At 36.0% G+C, this 24,022-nt stretch overlaps 1 protein-coding gene and 1 long non-coding RNA gene across 12 annotated transcripts; one reads left to right on the top strand and one right to left on the bottom strand.

Annotated features, from left to right (window-relative positions):
• Positions 1-117: 117 nt before the first annotated feature.
• Positions 118-1,143, bottom strand: LOC115483486. The gene is made up of 3 exons (XR_003944372.1): positions 1,089-1,143; positions 785-1,005; positions 118-669 (listed from the first exon to the last, which is right to left on the bottom strand). It is a non-coding gene; the product is annotated as an uncharacterized LOC115483486 (long non-coding RNA).
• Positions 1,144-7,706: 6,563 nt separating this feature from the next.
• Positions 7,707-23,584, top strand: LOC111592002 (chloride channel protein 2). Of its 11 annotated transcripts, none has more exons than XM_030225685.1 (16): positions 7,707-7,989; positions 17,463-17,570; positions 17,980-18,145; positions 18,231-18,359; positions 19,091-19,224; positions 19,358-19,514; positions 19,579-19,789; positions 19,856-19,957; positions 20,038-20,272; positions 20,335-21,441; positions 21,570-21,614; positions 21,734-21,778; positions 22,115-22,465; positions 22,663-22,698; positions 22,797-23,030; positions 23,092-23,582. In XM_030225685.1, exons 1-16 carry the CDS (start codon positions 7,786-7,788, stop codon positions 23,401-23,403), a joined length of 3,576 nt encoding a protein of 1,191 aa, XP_030081545.1. In that variant the 5' UTR covers positions 7,707-7,785; the 3' UTR covers positions 23,404-23,582. The 11 variants fall into 11 exon arrangements, with proteins under 11 accessions (XP_030081545.1, XP_030081547.1, XP_023159741.2 ...); XM_023303973.2 differs by having other exon boundaries at positions 7,911-7,989; positions 17,961-18,145; XM_023303968.2 differs by lacking the exon at positions 7,707-7,989 and adding an exon at positions 13,114-13,635 and having other exon boundaries at positions 23,092-23,584.
• Positions 23,585-24,022: the final 438 nt, after the last annotated feature.

The raw sequence follows: 24,022 nt of genomic DNA, 5'->3' as shown, positions 1-24,022 counted from the left end.
GATGATAATCCTATAAAAAATGATAGCTATTAGATATAGTAGTACATGTATATAAATTTGTATTACACAGTATGTGGGTCGTGTATGTTATAAATCTGATTAACACACTATGAAAACCCATTAGAAATGTACATAAATAAGAAAAAGTTCGAATCGTTCGTAAAAATACCTTATTTCTTATAACAGAAATCACTTTGTATTCTATTTCTTTCCTAACTCTCTATAGTTAGGAACTGCACAATAATAAAGTAAGTCTTCCGTATGTTAAGGGTGGGTCAATTTGTTAAAACAGTGCGAAAAAGTAAGATAGATTAGTACTTCTAACAATTTGGACTTCATATATCAAAGTCTGGCTCAATTGCATGATGTGCATCGCACCTTTGCAGTGGGTCTTAGCTTTTATTTTTTTTTTTCAAATATTTTTATGCATTTACCCACAATTGAAACGCATCGTGGCAAGTTCTCTCAATCCATGATCAACTTGGAGAAGGCAGTACAATTCCCAGACTGTACCAATTATAGGGCTATACTATAGCTGTCCAGATCAGCAATAGATCATACTATATACATACATACAATAATGTAGACTTGGTCAACAAACGTCGCTGCAGTTGCATTATTGTTTTTCTTATTGTGGCGTTCGCGCGCGCATTCCGCAATTCTAAAATTCTACGGATATCGGTAAAGGGGCAAATAAATGTAATTTCGTTAAACGTCGCACATAAATTAGTCGACCGCAAGTAAAAACAATTGTTAATACAGCAAAACAAAAGTACGTACTTACAAATGAAATGTGCAATATCTTAAGCAAATGTTATATTTTACATTGCAAAAACAAAAATGTGTCAATATTAAAATGGGTTGTTATTGTTTTTTCCTTTCACAATCTGAGAAATAAGGCAATATGCTAACTTGTAGCTCGTTAGCCGAACCGCAACAACAACAAATGGGTTCGAAATAATATATATTATAAATTGCGAGCTCTACTTCTAATGAATGGAGGTGCTAAAACGAAAGTCAGTTGGAAAATATGAGAGGTATTTCCGATATTACACTTAGAGAAAACAATATCAGAATTTATTACTCACCGATTTTCGAATACGGTAAATGTTCATTTTTATACTTTTTGATTTTTCCTAATTTAGATTTTTTTATTGTTTTATTTATTATTATTATATAATTAAATGCCTCATACTTAAAGGAATACTAGTTGTAAAATATTTTTTTTATAAATTTTAAAGTATACTGTCAAGTTTAGAGAAAGAAATCTTAGCACAGTTTGATTTTTTTCCATTAATACAAAAAGAAACGAATTATTACATATATTTTATATATAACTATGTTCTGTTATCTATTTCAACATATTTCTAGGTATCTTAATCTATTGCAATTGGAATCTCCCCCTAATTTACGGTTACAAAGTAAATTGATTTTTGTTTCATATTACATGCCAGGTTGTACATTCAGTTTCTTTCATATAAATATCTATAGTATATATCTCTCTCTGATATGGCATTTAGATAAGTTGCGCTCAAGAGATTATATAAATGATAATTTTCGCTAATTATATGTCAATAAAATATGTACGGGACCCAAAATAGATAATGCCGTCACATACCAGAACGTCAAGTCGCGTTTTATGGGCTATATAAATTCTGATCACATTGAAGATCTGCTTTTGTTTCTGCTTGTGGGTAGGGTCTTCCAATACTATGTGGCATTTTAAATAGTGGGCATAATAAATTCACATGTCTAGAGGGGAAAATGTGTTTCTTTACATAAGTCCAAAATTATAGCGCTCTAATCAGCTATATCTATTTGCCAGGTTATTTATGCGCTTCACGATGCCACATCATACGAAAACTCAAACTCGATTGTCTGATTTTTTTGCCTTTGTCTGTCTGTCTGTCGAGGCGTGTGTGCAAAGTTTATTTATGAAAGTACTCGTAATTTATAAATCAAATCGTATCGTGTTTAATTTTGCAATTTTTACTTAAGTATGTGAAAGCACGACATTTCAGCGCGAGTGGAGCTTAAGCGAGATAGAGTGGAGTTTATGGGGCTTTAAATCAGTATATAGTATAGTTCAGTGGGTTATACTCTACAGATATTAAATAATTTTATTTATTTCCTTCCTGTACAGAATTCATGGGCTTCTAAACTAATTTTGATTGTTACTTCAATTACTTAACAAATTTTTTTATTTTAATATAATTATATCATATTTCATAAAAGTTTCCAATGCTTTTTTTTTTGGATTATTATTTTCCAATTCTATTTATTTCCATTCATTCCATAATAATAAATATTTGCTCATCTTTTACCCAAACGAAACACACGTACTATTATTTAATGTGACAATTATAATAACAATAAAAATGATTGAATGTACATAACAAGCGTGTATATGTCATTATAGGAAATATTTATATATATATACATATTTATGGTCAAGCTGTATAAACCGAGTGGCTATAGAATACTGATATACATAAATGTAATTTATCGTAGCATCATTATTTGTCGATGTTACAGCATCGGGAGGAACTACAAATAGCAGTTGTAAAACAAAATTATCGGTTGGGATAGCGAAGACTTTATGCCCTTGTGCGGGGTGCTAATTAAAGTGTTGAGAATTGAGTTATTCGATGATTCGATTTTAATTGATATGTAAATAAGCAATATTCATAAATACTTTAAGGCAGCAAATTAATTTTAAGATTGTTACACATGTCGGGGTTAAGTTATTATGCTGCTTGATAAACGGAATAACTATAGCAAAAATCCCCGCTGTTTACATTATACAAGCCACAAACGTTTCTCCCATAAAAATCTGGCTGTTTGTCTTATGTCTTATGAATACTTCGTTGGGACATGTCTAGAGCTATTAAAGATTAAAATGAGAGATTCTCTTTTAGATGGGCGGTTGATTTAGAGAGTAGAATTAGAGCATACAAATTGAAATTCTTATTAATAGTCAATAAAAAAATAGTATGAAAAATATATAAATAATGTAGCAATGCAAATATCATGCTCAATGTGAAAGAAATTCGAATCCAATTCCAAAAAGAGAGCCATTTGAAATTGCTTGAATGCAAATCAGCTGATCAGCAACGTCACCAATCGAAACGGAACGAATCGCCGAACTGACCGAAGGTGATAACCGGGTCCGGGAGCGACCAAACCACCTAACTACAACAACAATAACAACATCGGGGATGGTGACGGAGACGGCAACGGTGACAGCGGCAACAACAACACAACAGCAGCAGCAGCTGAGTTAGCAGAAGTAGCCGCAGCAACGGCGACGACGCGTCGTCGACACCGGCAGTCAATGTCAGAACGCGAAACGGCGGCGTTGACAACGGAGCTGCTCTAGAATCGCTCTGCCAGCTCGAGAAACTTTAAGCTAATACGCAAAGCGAACGTGGCCAATAACGTAACAAAGAAAATAAACCGAATCAATCAAAGCGTCAATCAAACGGAATATGCGCGTTCACAACAACAACAAGTGTCTTGGGCAACAACAGAAGTGAACAAATTAAAACACGCGCCAAACAGGTGACACAGGTGCGATCAAGGGCTAGCGTTGGGGATGACCGCGCGAAGTGCGGGTTTTACCTGGTTTATTTATACCGCGCGCAATTGGCATCACTTTTGTTATTTTAATTATATATAAATACCAGTAAATTGTGTGCTGTGTAAATGACGTTGAACAAAAATGAATAATAGTATTTTAAATACTTCACTTGTGTTTCTCGAATCAAACAACTGAAATAGACGCAAGTTTTTATACTTAAGCCAAGTCATAAGTTATTTTCATCCCTTTAGCTTGTACTAGACGTACGACAATCATTGTAACCTGAATTCCCACTTTCAATAAGTTCAGTATATACAAAAAACACTCTAAACACTCATATTTTGAGTATGAGTGTTTAGTTAAGCTCACTTGTTAGGTCTCAAGAGCAAGCTTGACCTATAGACTATCTAAATCTTTAAGAGGTTTTTAATTAAACAAACTCAATTTGTGAGCAGGCACTTTTACAAGCCTATCTGACTTTCCCATACTAGATCGCGAATAGGAAACGCAAAACAATCGTATATTTCACCTTATCGGCAAAAACCGCAAATTAGGCTGTCAATGTTGTGGTCAATCGGTTGGAATTACAATAAAATAAAAGGAAATACACTAAAACTAATGCAAATTTCCTATTTACACGACACCAAATCAGAATCATTTACACGAAATACATTTGTAAAATACGATAACAATTTTAAGCAGCTTGCTTAATTAAAATACAATCCTTAGAATTGTAACAGTCAACAATAATTTGTTGGATTTTAGCAGTGTCATAAAATTAAATATAAGCCAAGTGGAATCGATAAAAGCACAAAGAAACAAAATAAATAAATATATATATTCGATATATATATATAGTTAGCATACGAATGACACACATTTGAATAATGCAGTTTTTTGATTTTTTCAATATATATAGAATGTACATAAAACTCCGAAAGCAAAATAAAAATCGTATAAAATTTGAGTATTTGCAGCTCATTATCAGCGCGTGGATGGACTGAAAAAAAAAAAATATATATATATATATATGAATATATATAAAGTAAGAACCGGCTAAAACCGCTTTATGCTGGATTTTTTTGCTGTAACGCAAATAAGAATTTTGTATGCAAATGCCAAATGAATGTAAGTGTATTTGCCCATGTCGTATAGTTGCAAACTGTTGTTCGCCTGTTTCATAAATCTTTCAAATTTATCGCATATTTCTGACAAAAGATTAAGGCATTTTAATAAATCTTCGTAGGTTACCAAGTTGCAAGTGTTTGCTTTAATTTTTTATAATATAGAGATCGTAAATTAAAACACGTTGGGCACTTGGCTTTGAAATTTCTGGATTACTCAGTTTTTGGCATACGATAAGACCTGCGCTGGAGTAGTAGGGAAATGGCCTCGCGAACTCGAGCTAAATAATACACAAAGATAAAATTGTATTTAAGCTTTGTTTTCTCAATGTGTTCTCTGTGCTATGCGATCTCATTTTGAGTAATTAGAGAGTGCGCAAGATGCCTTTACACAGCTCAACAAGACTTAGATATTTATAATATTCGCATAAAGAACTTCATTTACAAAATAATTGGATATTATTTATATTATTAGCTTGTATTAAGAGTCCTGTCGGTATTGTTTTAATTTTTAAAAAATATCCAAATATAGAATTCCTTTGCGAGGATTTAATTTTCCGGATTTTGTTCTGTATTTCACGCCTGAGTACTTCAGTTTGTAAAATATACTCTATTTTGTTGTCCGTCAACCCTGTTCGTTAGTGTAGGCTTCATCTACACAACCGTACGGTGCATTTGCGCAGCGGCCTTCAACGCACTCTGCTCTCTTTTATTCACACTCTCTGCATACGTGCATCTCTCTTTGCCTCTCTTTCAATCTCTTACTCGCTCTAACAAGCATAAAACTTGTTTTGCATACTAATTCACAGCTAATTTACATGTGTGGGCGATCGTTGGGTGTTTAGTGTTAGTAAGCAGAGTGAGATAGATAGAGAGAGAGAGAGATGTAGAGGGGGTTGTTTATGCTGTTTACTCATGCATAATTTAATTAACTTAGCTAATAAAGCATCTCATATACAGTTATTTATAATATGCAATTTATTTGTATATCATTTCAGCCAAAAACAATAACAACACAGCCCAAATATATTGGCACAGTTAATTAATTCCAACGAAGAAGAAGAAAACAAAACAAATAATTGTTGCTAATTTCAGTCGGCATTTGCCGTTAATCCAGCGCCCAGATAGCACAGATAGAACAGATAATGAAACTGTGATACATTTGACAATTTCAGTTGTCGCCGTTCCTAATTAAGCCGTCACACACTCAAGTGCGCCACTTCAAATAGTTCAGAACGCCCCGCCTTCAATCTTTGCCACTATCGCAGTTCCAACAACTACTAAAAGTAGGAGACGAGGAGAAGAGGAAGAGCCGTAACAATTCCGTAGTATCGCACGAAGGTTTTTGCCGGTAACCAACGACACCAGCGGCAACAACAACAAACGTTTCACCAGGCATAAACTCTGTCAGCGCTGCTGTCCGAGTCAGCTGCTCTGCAAGCTTAACGCATTTTTGTTTTTGTTCGCTGAAGTAAAGTAAGTGTGTGGAAGCGACTGAACGCGAACATCGCGACGTTGGCTGCACTCCCGCTCATTGCGCCCAACTTTCCACAATGTCGAATCGCGGCAGAGCTGGAGATGCGTTGTGTCTGTGGCATTGACGTTGGCGTTGGCGCTGGCTCTGGAATCGCTGCTGCTGCAAAGGAAGTCGATCTTGTGACTCGCTTGGTGCAACACAAAAGTGCAGCTAATTGAATTTAATGCACAAGCAAAAGGAATTTGATTTCATTTTCACATGTGACGCATACGCAGAGCCCACAGCAGAGCCAAACGCAATGCGGAAAGAAAATGCTAGTGACAAAGCGCGAAAAAGCAACAAGCGAATCTGCAAAGTGAATGCAAATGCAAACCCAAAATAAACAATCGCAAAAAATATACACAAAACAAGTAAGAAAGCTCTACTCGGGGTGCCCGACTAGGAGATACCCTGATCCTAGTCCTTTGAGTTTTGTAATATTTTCCGTAGTTTGTATCGAGAATTAAAAAAAAAAGAAAACAAATAAAAATCGACATTGCGAGACCAGGATTCGAACCCGGATTATTTGCGCAACGTGCACAAACTCTACCAACACCGCCACTTCATAACTAAAAAAAAAAAATAAAACAATAAAAAACATTTCATCTCCTCTGGTCTCGAACCCGGACCAAGCTGCATACGAGCGGCGCCTATACCAACGCAGCCACTGCCCTTCTTTCGCGAGTTGTTGCAAATTTGAACATAAGTAGCAGCTAATAATTCAGCACAATTCAATCGCAATTTCAATTCTTGGAATAGAAAAGAATGCACGCATTTGAATGTATGTGTGCACACGCATAGGAAAAATGCGTGCGCGTGGCGCTGCTGACATGTGCTTTTGCAAATTGGCCAAACGTTTTGTTTAATAACTTCTGTTTTACTTAATGGATTTTAATGAAACTTTCAGCATATGATCTACATATCCTATTGGCTTGGTTGAGATGCAAACGCCTTCACATAATGGCCCTAGCTCCAACTAAACTTAAATTCTAAGAATTTGGGGGAATTTGGAGCCGGTATCCAAAATCCAACAAAAATCAAAATTGCATAAAATATACATAAGACTAAATACAAAATTTGGAGGCTCTAGCTCTTAAGACTTTCGAGATATAATTTATTTACTGCATTTCAATAATGTTTTTATTCGATAACAATTAAATGCGAATAGTTATCGAATATTTGAAACAAACTTGACCTGCGCGTGCTATACACGGACCTACAAAAAAAATTTCAAGTCTCTAGCTCTTATAGATGCTGAGATCCACGCGTTCACACATACGGACAGACGGACAGACGGACAGACGGACAGACGGACAGACGGACGGACAGACAGACGGACAGGGCTCAATCGACTCGGCTTGTCGTCCTGATCAAGAATATGTATACTTTATGGGGTCTGCCACGCCTCCTTCTGCCTGTTACATACATTTGCACAAAACCATTATACCCTGATTTCCCATTTTTAATGGGATCAGGGTATAACAAAAGAAATTAAGTGCAAACAACAATTTAAATTACAATTCATTAATATTCAAGACAACAGCATCTTATTGTGATATTGCAACATGTGGAACACAAGTTCAAACAAAAAAACAAAACTAAGCAAAAATGGACACGAATCTCTGCTCCTCGTGCCCTCGTCGAACCACACGTTACCCCTGCGCACGTGCTCCAATGCGTCGTCGTTGCGCTTCAATATGGGTCACGACCACGACCACGACAAGAGCCCAGATGGTTCCGAGGAGGGACTAGGCTATACGCACACGCTGGTAAGCTAAAAAGTCAACTCAAACTTCTGAATATTCAATATTTTTATTATTTTAAATATTTTCGTTTATTTTATTTAAGTATTAAATATTAAACCTAGGAGATATTTGTTAGGTAAACAAAACCTTTAGTATACCCATAAGAATATTTATTATTAAAAAAAAGAAGGAAAAAAGTTTTTAAATATATACTTACTTTTTCTACAAAAGGGAAAGCATAAGTTTATATACCCAAGGAAATTAAAAATAAATTGCAAATATTTTAGTATTTAAAGCTTTGAACCTGAAAAATCACATTATTAATCACAGTCACAGTTGTAATCTTATTTATTTCGGTTTTTGAGCGCAATCACATGACTTTTCAGATCATATGATCCGATTTACGAACACAGATCGTGCACATGATCTGGCAGGCTAGGCAAACAAGGCAACCAGTTGAATAAAGACATTAACTGGTAAATATGTAATGGCACATAGCAGCGAAATCTAACTGGGTTTTTCTTCACATACCTGTTGGATAAGCTTGACGTATTTTAATGTCATTTACATTTTTTTGTTTTTAAAAATACTTAATTATTTTAATTTGACAAGGGATTCCCCCATTTATTCGACTACAGTAACAACACAATTTGAGGTATAGGTAAATAATATTATAATTGAACAGAATTCCAAAGTCTTGAGGCATATCTATACATACATACGTTGATTTTGTTTTGGTCTTTCTCTTGCTCTGATAAACAGGCATAGCGTTTACAACATTATAAATATACCTTATAAATAAATACAGTGTGTAATTGGAACTTTAATTAGGTACTTACTTTGTACTTAACTAAACGCTATTATGTACTCCACACAAATAAATATGAAAAATATAAAGTTTGCGTCATCGAAATGAAAATTATGAATAGAATTTTATTTATATTCAACTTCTCTTTGAAGTTGCTTGGCCTTAGCGCATTGCTTTGTTTTGGATGCTGCGAGTGAGTCACTAATTTATGAGTTTGCCATACAAATTTTATTCTTAAGCACTTTGCGTTTGATAAGAAGCAATTACCATGTGAGAGCTGGCCGCTAAAAAAACAAGAAAAGACCATATTTATAGAGCAAATATTAACACTAATGGTTCTTGAAAGCTGCCAGAAATCTCTTCTTGGTATCAAAGATAGATAAAATGGCACGCGCTCATGCAAAGCTATGGGATCATTATTAAGAACTACCTCTTGGTTATGATATCTTGGACTACGAATAAGACATCTTAAAATCTTTTTGCGCATTTGGTTAGTCAGTAAAAATAAAGAATGAATTCATTGTCATCCATGAGTATGAAAAGAGTATTATAGCTTCTATGTGGCTGAACATATCATTTTTTAAATATTGTTTCGCTCACTCGGCACTCATTTTTTTGGACTTTTATACAAATTGGAACAAAAATATGCTACTCATAAATTATTCTTATATTATTTTATACTTTTATAACCACTACCGAATTGATTGATTGATTTAACACAATGATTGAAATTTCGTTTTTATCGCCTAATGAATAAACAAAAGGTGATAAATGCTGCTTATTTTTTATGGTAGCTCGTAAGAATTTGAATTTGAATTTGAAATTGTACGTTTAATTAGTCGCAGAGTTTATACAAATTTACTGTTTACGTAAGCCCAGTTGATAACGGCTATTACCGTAGCTCACTTATTAATAATTTGGCATTAGAAGAAAAATCCAAATTGCTATTTAATTGATTTCTGAATACGTTTAGTTTTTCCAGTTGGCAATGTCATTAATATGGGTATTACTAGAATAGCTTTTTACTCTGCCGACAAATGTATTAATTGCGGCTTAAAGTTTTTCAAATACATTTGGAACGTAAAAATATATTTACACAAATTTCAATTAAATTAATGTTATTTTATCTTTTTATTTGAGGATCAGTTTTGGTCTTGATATCAAAGGAAGAATACTAAGTAAGGACTAAAAGGCTTAGTGATAACATTGGTAGTTAGAGTTCTGGTTACAGGTTACCAGCCGAGACGTTCAATTTGTGACTTCTAAATTGAAAATCTTCATCGAAAATCTGTTACATAGATCTTTGCAATGTAAAAATATGTTAGCTTATGTTAACAAAAAATACAAATTTCTCAGTCAAACCTGTTTCCCAACCTGTAACTCTGAATCAATTCGAAAGGGCCCCTTGTAAACAATTGACGATCAACGCGACGTATGAGTAATGTGGAAGTAGCCAAACATGTTCGTACTCCGCTCCAAATTGTGACAATGATATCAGTTAATTATCATAATTATTAAGTAAAAAATTACAATTAACACATGATGCGACACATTAAAAAATAAAAACGTTGACGTTTGCCAACAACATTTTCTCATTCATATCTAGCCTGACATACTCAAACTCAAATCAGATCCTTGTAGTTTTATAACTACTATGTATTTAGTTATCATTTAGAAAATTATTTTAAAAATGTATTTTTTTGTTCAACACTATACAGTTATTCGATCATTGATTGTTTTGTCTTATCGGGCTATGCTCCGTAAGCCATCATCATCAATCAAAAGAGCTTCCCTATCGGCGATCACTTTGATTTAGTAGGGGCCACGATTGTGGCGTAAAATCCGAATCGATTTGATTTGGCGGCTGCACTCATTGATTGTGAATGTTTATGATCGTTTTATTGTTTAATACAATTAACAATGTGTTTTATTGTGGGGCGTTAAAAGCTGCCGTCAGCTATTTCACTACCATCCAGTTGGTTCAGGTCATAAATGTGAATTGCATTTGAGATAATATTGAATTATTTATTCTACTTGCATAAGGCTCGAATTTATCTCGTGAATCTGTGCAAATATTACACGATTACGTTATTTGTTAACATTTTTAATTAATTTTCGCACAGGTGTTGTTGTTGCTGTTGTTATTCACGCCTTTATCTTGGCCGGAATTTTGGGATTGGGATGCTATTAAAATTGATTTCTACGGCTGCGGCCAAACATCTGCCATGATCTTCAGTTGCCCTGGAATTGTGGCCAAGTTCGCTTTACTCTGGTTTTAGTTGCGTTTTTTTTTTGTTTAATTCCTGAAATTCAAAAAACAAGTCAGAAAATTTCGAAATGTTTAAAAGAAATCTTAAGGTTCGTCAACTTTAAACACAATTTTAAGCTGCAATTCAATTTAAAAAATTCATCATTTTTATAACACGAATTTTGCAAAAATGTTAATATATACATATTCAGAAAATTCTTTGAATTCAAATTAATTTCTGTCAAATGAAAAAATTTGAAAAACTTTTTTTAAGATCATATTGACATACAAATATCTGTTCCTAGAAAGGAAAAAGCTTCCATTTTGGTGTTGTTTCGTTTTTGTTTTATGACGGATATAAATGTTGAATACTCTTCGAAAAATTCGAATGGTAAATATTCAAAAAATATATTTTTCAAAGATCAAACGGCATTCAAACAATTGACGCCGTATTTCAGAAGCCACCTAGCTATTTGTTGTAAATTCGGGATCATTTTAGATTAGTATTTCATGAGTGTCATTCAAGGATAGAGATCCGGGCTGGACTTTATTTAACTGAGTAACACTCATTCAAAATTGATTTCATGACCATTCATTAATTGTCTTTTCTATTCGAAACTCAGCACACAAAACTATAGAGCAATGCAAGAAAGCGAATTTAAATATTATTTTAAGCACAAAATATAAATACATATAATGTATCATTTAATAATATTCAACGTATACTATGAAAGTAAATCTCTTAGTTGTATGCACAAAATGATCTACAAATGTAAAGCAAGTAGCAAGCAGTTCAATTTGAATCCCCTTTATACGAGTTGATGTCGTTGTGGGAATCTGCCCGGTCAGATATTTCAATAAAATATTAAATGAGATAATAGTTATTGAACCACTATATGACGCAGAGTCATCTCGAATTATTCGGAGAAAGTAGTTTTTTTAAAATAATAAGCCATCTTATTCTCTTTTTTAAGTTTTTATCTTGATGTATACAAAGAAGAAAAAAAGAAATAGTATAATAACAATCTATGTATAAAACAATAGATATATATTATTATTATTATATGTTAATGTCTATATATCTATACATCTATATATGTATATATATATATAGATATATTTCTATCTGTCCATCTGTATCTCTATCTCTCCAGCAGTAGCTCTCTGTCTCTCTTACTTACGCTTTTCTCTGTGCGACCTTCTTCAACAGGGTCACGTGCATTGCGCATAGGTTCATAGGATCATAAAACTTGCTACTGTCAAGAGCAGGATCTATATGGAATAAGCAATGTAGGGTGTTTGCGTTGTTCTGGTTGATCACCCAGAGTCAGCGACAGTATATTCAACCTATTTAGGGTTAGGCACATCATTAATGCCGTCATTTGGACAGGCGTCGCACTAAATTGAGCAATTCAATCAAAACCAAACTTTGCACTGCGCTCACGACACTTACGGAGCAACAAAAATAATCTGAAAAAAGATACATTTGTATCTGAGAAAATGCCGCATAGACAATCACAAACATGTGACTCGGTGCCATGTGCATAATCCACCTACACACATATATTGAAAAAACACTTGAAGAGTTTAAAGCAAGATGATGTCGTCGAAAAGTCGACTCAATTTGAGCTGCTTAAGTGACAAGGCACACTGGGGCAAGATGCACAAAAATGAATACAAATAAATGAAATACATATACATATCTTTAAAATAAGTAGAAAAGAATTTGGCTGAGCAGCAGTTATCATAGCCTTTGCCCCAGTGTGCGTCATGGTATTTTCACTTTTGCTCTAGTCCAGGCGGCACAAATTATTAAATTTATGAAATTTTATTGATGTTTTACACAAAACTTTGACCGCATGAGTGTGGTTGGCTGTGCGGGTGTGCGTGTGTGTGTGTGGAGGGAGGGAATAAATGCAAGTCGGTTCTAAGCACTTGAGTCTCTGTGCTACATTTTATGTAGAATCTTGAGCCTCAGCGGAACAATATCGAGACGAGTCTGCCACAGATTCAGTTGTGTTCTAAACTTGATGCGAGACGCACGCAGCTAAAGATACTTTATCTGACGGATGCAACAGTGCAATAGATACCAAGAGCCCAGACGGGAAGCGCTCAATTACTGCAATTGCATAAGCAAAGCGAAGATTTTATTAGCCCGCAAAGGCTTTTAGCCATGGCAATAGCTACAATCGGTTAACTAATTTTGAGACTCGTGCGTCGTATTGATATCGCGTTACTCTCTTTAGCTATATTCACCCCATACGTATATATATATATAGAACCAGCCATGGTGTACTTTGCCACTCGCGATAATCGTGATCGCAATGGCAAGACCAAAGCCAAACAGCAAGTCGAACGTATCATACACGATGAAGAGTTTGGTGAAGAGAATGTCGAGCTGGTAGACTCAGAGTGGGCCGATTTTGAGAAGTTCATTCGTCAGTTGCGCCAGAGACGTAAAAGTAACATATCCATGGAGACGGAACTGCGTCATGTCCAGAAACACCCGAAAATCAAATCGCAGGCATTCTATCCATGTCCACCGCCAGCCGAAAATGGACCCGATTCCGACTCATCTGATGACGATGATCCGTTTGGATATATCGACACACTCGTAAGCAAAATATACATTTCTATACACACAGTAGGCATACATGTAAACGATCGACAAACTTGTATCACTCTACTTAAGTAAGCCATCCGTTTAAGTGATAAGATTTCTTGCACTATTTGTACCCAGTAACCGAAGTGCCAATAGCGTTATCTTTATATCGAACATGAATGGTCTATTCAGCAAGCAATCCAATAACAATCATGTCTGCTTACAGCTTATATATCAATTTTATAGATCTAACTCACTTTGCCAATGTGTGATTTGTCTAATTGGTATATTGACTAAGTGATACAGCAAAAGGCGGAAAACTTTTAATTGAATTGCTCAAAGATTGGCATAGCCATAATAAACATAAATCAACCAAAATTTTCCTAACATTAAAGATAAAATCGTGCACAGCAAAACTTTAAAGAACACTGAGGAAACTCAAAAATTGGTTTAGCGATGGTTTGGTAAATGGACCAAAGACATTTATAATCAAGATAATCCAGAGTATAGACTCTTCGGCTCTTTTTGTCTGTAGTTGAGAGTCAGGGTATTCAGATAGTTCTAGCTTACAAAGCTACAGCACTGGTATATTTTGTTTGGTGTGTTTTCCCCTTTCGTGTCAATGTGTAAAAGCAATGAAAAATAATAAATGAGAATGGAAAGAGGTGCAAAAAAATGTTGCTATTTTTAATCGGATTATAATGAATAATATTTAGCGTTTATTATAAGTTAAGAAATTATTTCACTGTCGAAGGTAGTAGGTTGCAAGGAATAGGGTAACCAGACTAACTAAAAAAAAAACTATTTTCAAAAATAAAGCTGAAGTTTTAACTGAAAAATATAATTCAAAAATTTAAAGATTCATCTAAGAAAGCAGAGCTCTATTTAAGTTCATAAGACCAATGTATTTAATTGTTGAAAATTGTTAAATTTTTCTAAATTTCCTGAATTTCTTAACTCGTGGTAAGCATTATTTGTAGCTCTTTGGCAATATATTGCTTATGTTCAACGTTCCGAGTTTTCTGACACAGCTGGTTACCCTGGGCAATGCACAGCGGCTAGAGTGCGGTCGAAAGAAAATTTCAATAATTTTTCACACAAACGGAAAAGCTCGCGAACGTGTCCGTTTTAGTTTTAAAAAAGTTTTCCCAAAGATTACAACGCAGCGTAATTGTCGGACAAATGCGTGAAAATCAATAGAAAATACTGAGAAAAATCATTACGAATTATTTTGTGCAAATTTATTTAAATAAAAAATAATGCTGTGTCAATAGATATTTGAATATCTATGAAAATCTTTTATCATATAATCTGATTGTAAATGTGTTAAAAATAATTGCAATACAATTTACAAATGTTGACGGGGCGCGCCTCAAGGGCAGCGACTTGCAATGTGAAAATTCAACTGTAAGAAGAAGAAGAAGCTGAAAAACTAAAAATAATTGGCAACAAAATGCGAAACAGAAATTCGGCCAACAGCCGCAGGCATGTCAAAGGCCGTAATACAGATCTAAACGACAGACACGCAGCACAACAACAACAACAACAACAAGAACAAAAATTACCACAACAGCAACATCAATATATATAAGATATATTCTATCTAACATTGAACAATCATAGAACAAATCGCATTCGTCTATTCGAATTTCGAAATTCGCAACGTAATCAAATTCGGTTTACTTCATGTTCAACAACAGTCGCACTCACCAGGATGAGTACATTCGCGAATACGCCTTCGAGCCGGAGCTGCTGATCAATCGCGAGGAGTATCTGCGCGAGGAGCAACGCGCCCACAAAGTACCCGCCACTCCCGTTCGTCTGCGCTGGGATGAGGCCATTGCCAAGCAGAAGCAACAACAGCAACGGAAATCCGCTGAAACAGCCAGCGATGACAAGAATCAAATTGAGTTCGAAATTGAGGCGTTCTACTATGTAAGAATATTAGTGAACATAACGATTCAATCACCTAGAACTGGAACTAGCTCCAATTTAACGAACGACTAATTCAATTCGAACTTGAGTGCGAAAGTTATACGATTTACTGTGTAATTTAATTGGCAATTGGAATCAGTGCTCTAAGTTTTCGAACTAGTGCATAAGAGATAGTGTCCTAACTTCCAAGACCGTTTGTCATCAAGTTTGAGCTCGAAAATAAAGCATTCTGCTTTTTGTGAATATCAGTAAATATAATCAGGATTCCAAATGCCGAGACTGTTGCAAGCAGCTTGAATTTTTCGAACTGAAAATTCAGTCAGAACTTGAGTTCGAAATTGAATCGTTCGCTTATGTGAGCATATCGGTAAACATAGTCAGGATCCCAAGAGTTTGTGACTGGAATTAGTTCCCGTTTCTTAAGAACAACTGATTTAGATTTTTTTTAATATTCTCCTATGTACGAATATTCAAAAATTCGAATATCCGAATTTGACATAAAACTGTTTATTCAGTTCGCATCTGGTACCAGAGCTGGGTGTGTTAGACGAACCAGATCTATTTACAGCTAAAAGCTTTGCAAATACATATGCAAAATTCTATGATTCTCTGGCCAGAGAAGACATATTTACCCAGCCAAAACAGACCTTCGCCCAGACCTCTGGGAAATTAGCTGCGTTGCTCGTTCTTTTGGTATGTTATTTCTGTTGCATTTCTTATATTTTTCTTTCGATATTCTTTTTCTTTTCTTTCCTGTTCTTTCGTGTCGCATACCTAATTATTTTTATTTATTTCATTTTTGTTTTGACCGTGGCATATTTCTTGGGGACCTTTCGGATTGCATTGTCAATGAATTCTACTTGAGGCATTCTGTGTATATATAAAAGACGCACTCACTTTAAATTTTATACCTCAAATATTAAAAAAATTGCATCTTAGAGAAAAAATATACAATAAATATCTAAGCTATAATATAGTTCAAAACAAATCTATGCTCTATGAATAAGTTTTCACGAGCTAACCATAAATAATTAAAATATTGTTTTTTTTATTTTCTGCTGAAAGCTTTTATATTTTAATTTTTTATTTATTTTTCTTTTTTATACTTACATATTACATATTGGCATATTCGCTCTCTATGCTAGTGCTCTCCAAACTCACGCAAAGAAACGACTCTCATTTTATTCAGTCTGTCTTAGTCTCATATATACACACACATGTCAAAAAGCATTTATCTGCGTAATCATTGTTAATTTCTCATAAAATGCGAATTTTCTTTTCTTTTTTTGTTGCTATGCTGCTCATCCATGAAATGGGAATTTCCGTAAATAAGAATCGTTTCGTGACGAAAATTCTTTGCTTATGTTCTCTCTTGTGTTTTTTTAACGTTATATTTTTGTTTTGATTTGTTTTTTCTTATATATATATACCCTGTATACAATGTAAATGACCAAGCTAGGGTATGATGTGCAGTTCTCTTGTAGAGCGTTTTTTTTATATTACAAATTTCTATTGCTAATCAGCAAAGAGAGTGAGTCGCTACAGCGAACTTAGATTTTAGTGCTCTTTTAGGAAGTTCATATATATTAGGTATCTTATAGTCGATCACAGCCTACTAGAGCACTACTACTGGTTTTGTTTGGTTTATTTAAAAATACGAGTGTTTTTTAAGTTATTTATAATATGTATGGGACCTTTGGCTGCTGCCAAAATGATCAACAAGTGAACCGAATGCGCTAGTAAGTGTTTGGTATTCTTGGAGGATGGTGGACACCGTTTACTTGTATTTAAATTCCATTTATTTAAGCAATTGAACAAGAGGCAATTAACAAAGCCTTATAGGTATAGGAAAATAAAATATACCATATTTATATTTGCAATTATTATTATACGTTATTTCACAGATGTATGGTCGTTACACAAAGGATCTAGGAGAATTTGCTAAAGATGAAGCCAGAAAACTCAAACTACTCGAAAAGCGACGAAAGCAAGAAGATAAACAAAGAAATAAGGTAAATTCTAAATATAAAAACAAAGACAGTATGTAGATATTTATTATTTCTTTGAAAATTAATCATGTGACAATCTATATATTATAATATGCCTAACGTAATGAGAAATATATAAATACTTAAGGTAAAGCATACAATTTTTATAGACAAATATACTCTATATATTCACTTAACATCGGAAATTATGCAAACTACTCGCATTCATGAATTTCACAAACGCCATTTTGAATATGCACAAAAATAATTTGGCATATATCCCAATGGATCCCATTGACAGTGGTAGCTACATACAGTACTACATGTAATATTCGTCTATATATCTAAATACATATAAATATATAAACGTGTATGTTAAGATCATTCTGAGCGCATCGGTTTATAAAGCAGCAGTGCTGGGAAATATTTACAGGAACTCTTGGGTAAACGAGCGACGCGCATAAAACGCATCTCATCATGGATATGGAAGCATACACTGGCCCGATTGGGCGAGGATTGGGTATTCCTGGCCCTGCTCGGCATCATAATGGCCCTGCTCTCCTTTATCATGGACAAGGGCATATCGATATGTACAAATGGTAAACCCACGGCCAGACATTACGTTCATTCTATCTCCTAGTTCTATTTTTATTGATTCACAACTTTGCCCACATATCATTATAGCTCGTATTTGGCTCTATCGCGATCTTACTTCACAGCCCTTTATACAGTATATTGCTTGGGTATCATTGCCGGTCTGTCTAATATTATTCTCAGCCGGCTTTGTGCATCTCATCGCACCGCAAAGTATAGGTAAGTGAAGTACTAACTAAATAACTATCACAAGTGGCTAGAATTTAGAATTTGTTAAGTATTTCCTGTAAGTGAGATCTTTGTATAAAACGTGTTTCTATCACGTAAATAGTGTTTTGTTTTAGTATTCATTTAGTTATGTTTTTGAGTTGAGAGTATATCTGTAGTTATTTTTCAAGTATGTTCCACAATTCGTAGTTATTTGAGTTTTCCAAAGCAGAAAAAAAATCAAAAACTGAAAACTATATTAATTTTTTTACTTACTTACTTACTTCGATGGTTGTTTAGGATTCCTAATAAATACTAGATAATATGTTGAAGCAAATTATTTTTGCTGCAGGCTCCTTTAATATGAAATTAGATTTCTATAAATATTTCTAAAACTTAAAGAATAATTCAAAATGTTAAGGTTAAGACGAGCTCTTATATATCCCAGTTAAAGAATCATAAAAATAGGTTATTTTGAGTGGAAGTAAGCCCGTTTTCATTTGATAAAAACCCTGTACCACTGCAATCCGGCAGCTGCCCGCACCAAACGCACTTGGCACCTCTAACAACTGAACTACCCCAACTAAATGTCTATATGTCTTATACTCGAAATTGATTACCCCGCAATAAGCACAACAAATTTACTAATTTATGAATGATATTCACTAACCAAAGCACATACCACGTGCTAATTGCAAATTCTAGATACATATTGTATTTTATTCAACCTCGCCTATGTTTAGGTTCCGGTATACCTGAAATGAAGACCATACTGCGCGGCGTTGCGTTGAAAGAGTATCTCACATTTAAGACATTAGTGGCCAAGGTAATTGGTTTAATGGCAACTCTGGGCAGCGGTATGCCATTAGGAAAGGAAGTAAGTATGAAAAATTGATGCCGGCTAACGGCTAACCCACCAACGCGCACACTCACACACACACACCAACTCACACATTTTGGAAAGCTCTTCAATCGAAAAAAAAAAAATAAAAAACTAACATTGTCTCTAGGGTCCTTTCGTACATATAGCAAGTATTGTAGCACAATTATTAAGTAAACTCGTCACATCATTCCAAGGCATATATGAGAACGAGTCCCGCAACTCCGAAATGCTGGCGGCTGCTTGTGCCGTCGGCGTGGGCGCCTGCTTTGCCGCGCCCGTTGGCGGTAAGTACTGGAATTCACTTACTAAAGTTTCAAAAAATTTGACACGGTTTGATCCATTCGACAGGCGTTCTATTTAGCATTGAGGTAACCACAACGTATTTCGCGGTGCGAAACTATTGGCGCGGTTTCTTTGCGGCCGTTTGTGGTGCAACGGTTTTTCGACTGCTGGCCGTGTGGTTCCAAAACGCGGATACTGTGCGTGCGCTGTTCCTAACCAATTTTACCACCGAATTCCCTTTCGATCCGCAAGAGCTGTTTGTTTTTGCATTGATTGGGTGAGTCCATCTACACTTGTTGCTGTGCTCAACTTAACTTATAAATTAAAATTTGAATTTTAACAGCTTTGTATGCGGCCTAGGTGGCGCCACCTATGTGTGGGTGCATCGTCGATATGTGCTTTTTATGCGTTCCAACAAACGCATGAATAAATTTCTGCAGAAAAAGTGAGCACTGATCGATTAAATATGTTCGATTCATATATTGGATATCTTTTTTATTAAATTCAAACATATTTATTTCTTAGCCGCTTCCTGTATCCCGGCTTTCTGGCGCTGTTGGTCTCCAGCATTTCATTTCCCTTGGGCACAGGTCAGTTTTTAGCCGGAGAGCTCAGCACACACGAGCAGGTGACGCAGCTGTTTAGCAACTTCACCTGGTCGCGTGATGATCTGACTGTGGAACAGGCTGCCGTTGTCACACACTGGATGACCAGCTACACAAGCGTCTTTGCGAATCTGGTGATCTTTACCATCTTCACGGCAAGTGAATCTATTTCGCTTTCTATGCAATCCAATACTGATTGAATCTTTTTTGTTTGCAGTTCTTCTTTTCCATCATAGCGTCCACGATCCCGGTGCCGTCGGGCATGTTTATACCGGTATTTAAAATCGGCGCCGCATTTGGTCGCTTGGTGGGCGAACTGATGGCCTCCTGGTTTCCACATGGCGTGCGCTACGGCGGTCGATTGTCACCCATTATGCCAGGTGGCTATGCCGTTGTCGGTGCAGCTGCCTTTTCCGGCTCTGTGACGCATACGGTATCCGTGGCAGTGATTATCTTTGAGATGACCGGACAGATAACCCACGTAGTGCCCGTGATGATAGCCGTGCTGGTGGCCAATGCGGTGGCAGCGCTGCTGCAGCCCTCGATCTACGACAGTATTATACTGATTAAGAAGCTGCCGTATCTGCCTGATCTGCTGCCTTCCAGTTCCGGCATGTACAGCATCTTTGTGGAGGACTTCATGGTGCGAGACGTGAAGTACATTTGGCATGGCATCTCCTATCAAAAGCTCAAGGAGGTGCTCAAGATCAACAAGACGCTGCGCTCGCTTCCACTTGTGGACAGTCCAGAGAATATGATATTGCTCGGATCTGTGCAGCGGTACGAGCTAATCAAGATCATTGAGAAACACATTGGGCGGGAGAAACGCATGGAGGTGGCACAAAAGTGGCAAAAGGAGGCCGAAGAGCGCGCCATCGAAGAGGAGAAAAAGAAACAGGAAGCAGAGCTAAAACAGCGTCGGCCCTCACGCTTCGAGGTGCTGCCCGCACCGGACATACTCAGCTTGCGACAGATAGCTAACGATGAGATGCTGCCCCCCAAGAAACGGGCCGAAACAATGCACAGCTCCCTAACGCCACGAAAGTCCATATTAAAGAAGACCAATTCCTTCAACTTAAAGACATATGCACCCGCCTCACCGCACAGCCCCAGCATTACGCCTTACACCACGATCACGGGCAACTCGGAGTTTCGTATACGATCCGCATTTGAGGCAATCTTCAAGAAATCCACCACGCTGCAGGATGTGCAACCGGATCCGGAAATGGGCTCAATCTCGCCGGCGGCCAGCAACATTGAGGTGCAAGTACAAAGTGCACCTAGTGTGCCCAGCACACCTGGCATATCCAAGAAGGTTCAGCTGGTAAGTCCTTCCCTATATGTTACCATTTTACATTCTGGGGGTATTCACGCTTAACAACTAATGGAGTTAAACTCCCCAAATTGCTTTGTCTGTTGCGCTTACTTCTGTAAATATATTTGCATTCCAAGCAAGCACAAAACAATTGGAACTTTGTTACCGACCAGATCATGCTGGTAAGTACAAACGACGGACATGCGCTCTTTCTCTATGCATCCATTACTATTTGGTATTCTGATGAACCTCTTTCTCTCTCTGTCTGCACACTTCACCTATCCTATTCCATATCTGAAAGCAAGTAAACCCTATAACAATTCAATCGGAGTCAACCCAGAAAATGGTAACAATTATTAATTTATAATGCAAACAAAAAATAAATGAATACGTCAGGGAAAACTCTACAGTTGAAACTCATCACAAACTCAAAACTAAAGTCAATTCTGAAATTATTAATTTAACAATGTGAATATTTTGATGAAACTTAGCTCCCGAGAGTTTTCCTTGACAGTTGTAATAATCGAACAGCAATTCTAGTATTCGCTCGATCTCAGAAAATTGCTTTGCCTTGCATATATGTATATCTAAACGTAAACTCAAATATAGGTGATATTTGAAAAGATTGTTATGCGCAAATTAATAAGCCACATTTAACACTTTGAATATGCCGCCCGATAAGGATGACACAGATGATACCATAACAGATAAGACAGATTCGTATAAGCCAATTAATTTGCCGCTCAACGATGTGAATACAGATAAGACCTGTATTAAACACAAAACAAATAAAGTTTCAGATATTACTAGACAGACCCACGAACCGGCTGCTGTGTCCCATCTAAACGAGAATCATATAGATAAGCAAAGAAACCTTAAGAAAAAAATTCAATTCAACTGCGATGTGAGAGTTAAAGATTCGGCAAATCATGGCTATATGTTGGATAAGTTATCCGATAATGAAAAATCAAATGAAATGAGCTATGCGATAGAAGACGATGATGATGCTTATAACGAAGCGACGGAAACTGGGGTAAGTAAGATTGGTTCTCTGTATATTCCGTATGTCTATATACTTATGTGTGTCATGTAGTGTAATCCATACTAACCGATTGAATATTTCTATATCCAACATTTAACCCAGAACTATTTCTATTCTTCCATTGTACCCCGTTTTTGTATACATATGTAACTCCTTTAATGCACCAACAAATAAAATACATTAAACAGACTACGATCACAAAAAAGACGAAATCAGTGCAATTGGTATGTATATATCTATAGATAGAACGATCGATAAAAGAAATCTGAATAGCTGATGGTCAAACAAAAAATGTTTATTTATACGCATCTGCCTGTTTTAGCCGAGGGAACGTGTCATAGACATGTCGCCAGAGGATCAGAAGCAATGGGAACTGGAGGAAATGCTGAAGCCCATCGATTTGGAAAAGACACAGATACATATAGATCCCTCGCCGTTTCAGCTGGTCGAACGCACCTCCATACTCAAGGTGCATTCGCTGTTCTCTATGGTGGGCATTAATCATGCTTATGTAACAAAAATCGGACGTCTTGTGGGCGTGGTCGGCCTCAAGGAGGTAAGTGAATGTGAAATATTTGCTGTGTAAGTTAAATATTTATAAGATGTTTTCCTAACAGCTACGCAAAGCCATCGAGGACATCAACAGCAACAGCTTTGTGGCACATCCTCGCGACGAGGACCTTAATCGCGACTCGAAACCTGCTGCGGAGAAGCCTCTGTTGGCAGTGAGTCCAAATGCCAGTGACAAAGCCGTTGATATGACCATTACCTCAATGGATTCGGCACTCTCTAACTCTGACAACTGTTCTGATATTGAAATGGAGCATCTGAAGTCTCTCGACACGTCAGAAGTAGCGCTGACCTTGCCACCAACAGATGCAAATGCCAAAGCAACTGCAACAACACAAGACACAAACAAATCTGTTTAAACTACGCTCCCATCTTTAAAAGTATATATGTTTACTGTTAGCTACGGCAACAATGTTTGTTAAATGGCGCTGTTAAATTTCTTTAAAGATACAAATTCAAACCTAAACTAAGTGATAGCATAATTAATTAATTAGTTTATCAAGTTGTTATGTATTTATATCTCTCGCTAGTGCATAAAGTCAAAGATATCGTGATCTATATTTAAGTTGCAGCCAGTGCAAAATAAATATTTTAAAACAACATCTAAAAATCTTTCCAATCATCACGTCTTCTGAAATATTAAATGATTGACAGCTATATAACTACTCGTCGAGTTTTATCATTTGTTAGGTTTTCAACATTCACGAGAAAAAAAAATAATGTCCTAGAAAAACAAAAAAAGCAATCAAATCAAATCAATCAGCTTTTTGTCAGTCTGTTATTTCATATACAGCTTTCAGATTTTTGTCAGTCAGGCACATTATATAAAGCTCAGAACTTAGTCACTTGCTTTATCTAAAGCCATCAGCTTATTTTCAGTCAGTCATGGTATATATAGCTTTCAGCTTTTTGTCAGTCAAAATCAAAGGTTTTCAGCATTTTGTCTTTCAGTCCTTTTTCTATAGCATTCATCTTGTT

The sequence above is a fragment of the Drosophila hydei genome, unplaced genomic scaffold (assembly GCF_003285905.1).
Source record: "Drosophila hydei strain 15085-1641.00,03,60 unplaced genomic scaffold, DhydRS2 tig00008137-arrow-arrow-pilon, whole genome shotgun sequence".
Classification (NCBI taxonomy): domain Eukaryota; kingdom Metazoa; phylum Arthropoda; class Insecta; order Diptera; family Drosophilidae; genus Drosophila; species Drosophila hydei.
This window is presented reverse-complemented; position numbering and strand designations above follow the sequence as displayed.

Coding starts and splice junctions, on each gene's coding strand:
- LOC111592002 (XM_023303968.2), top strand. CDS start 13,309: ATGGTGTACTTTGCCACTCGCGATAATCGTGATCGCAATGGCAAGACC. Junction 19,225..19,357: donor GTATGCCATTAGGAAAGGAA/GTAAGTATGAAA, acceptor CATTGTCTCTAG/GGTCCTTTCGTACATATAGC. Junction 21,779..22,114: donor CGGAGTCAACCCAGAAAATG/GTAACAATTATT, acceptor CCGCCCGATAAG/GATGACACAGATGATACCAT.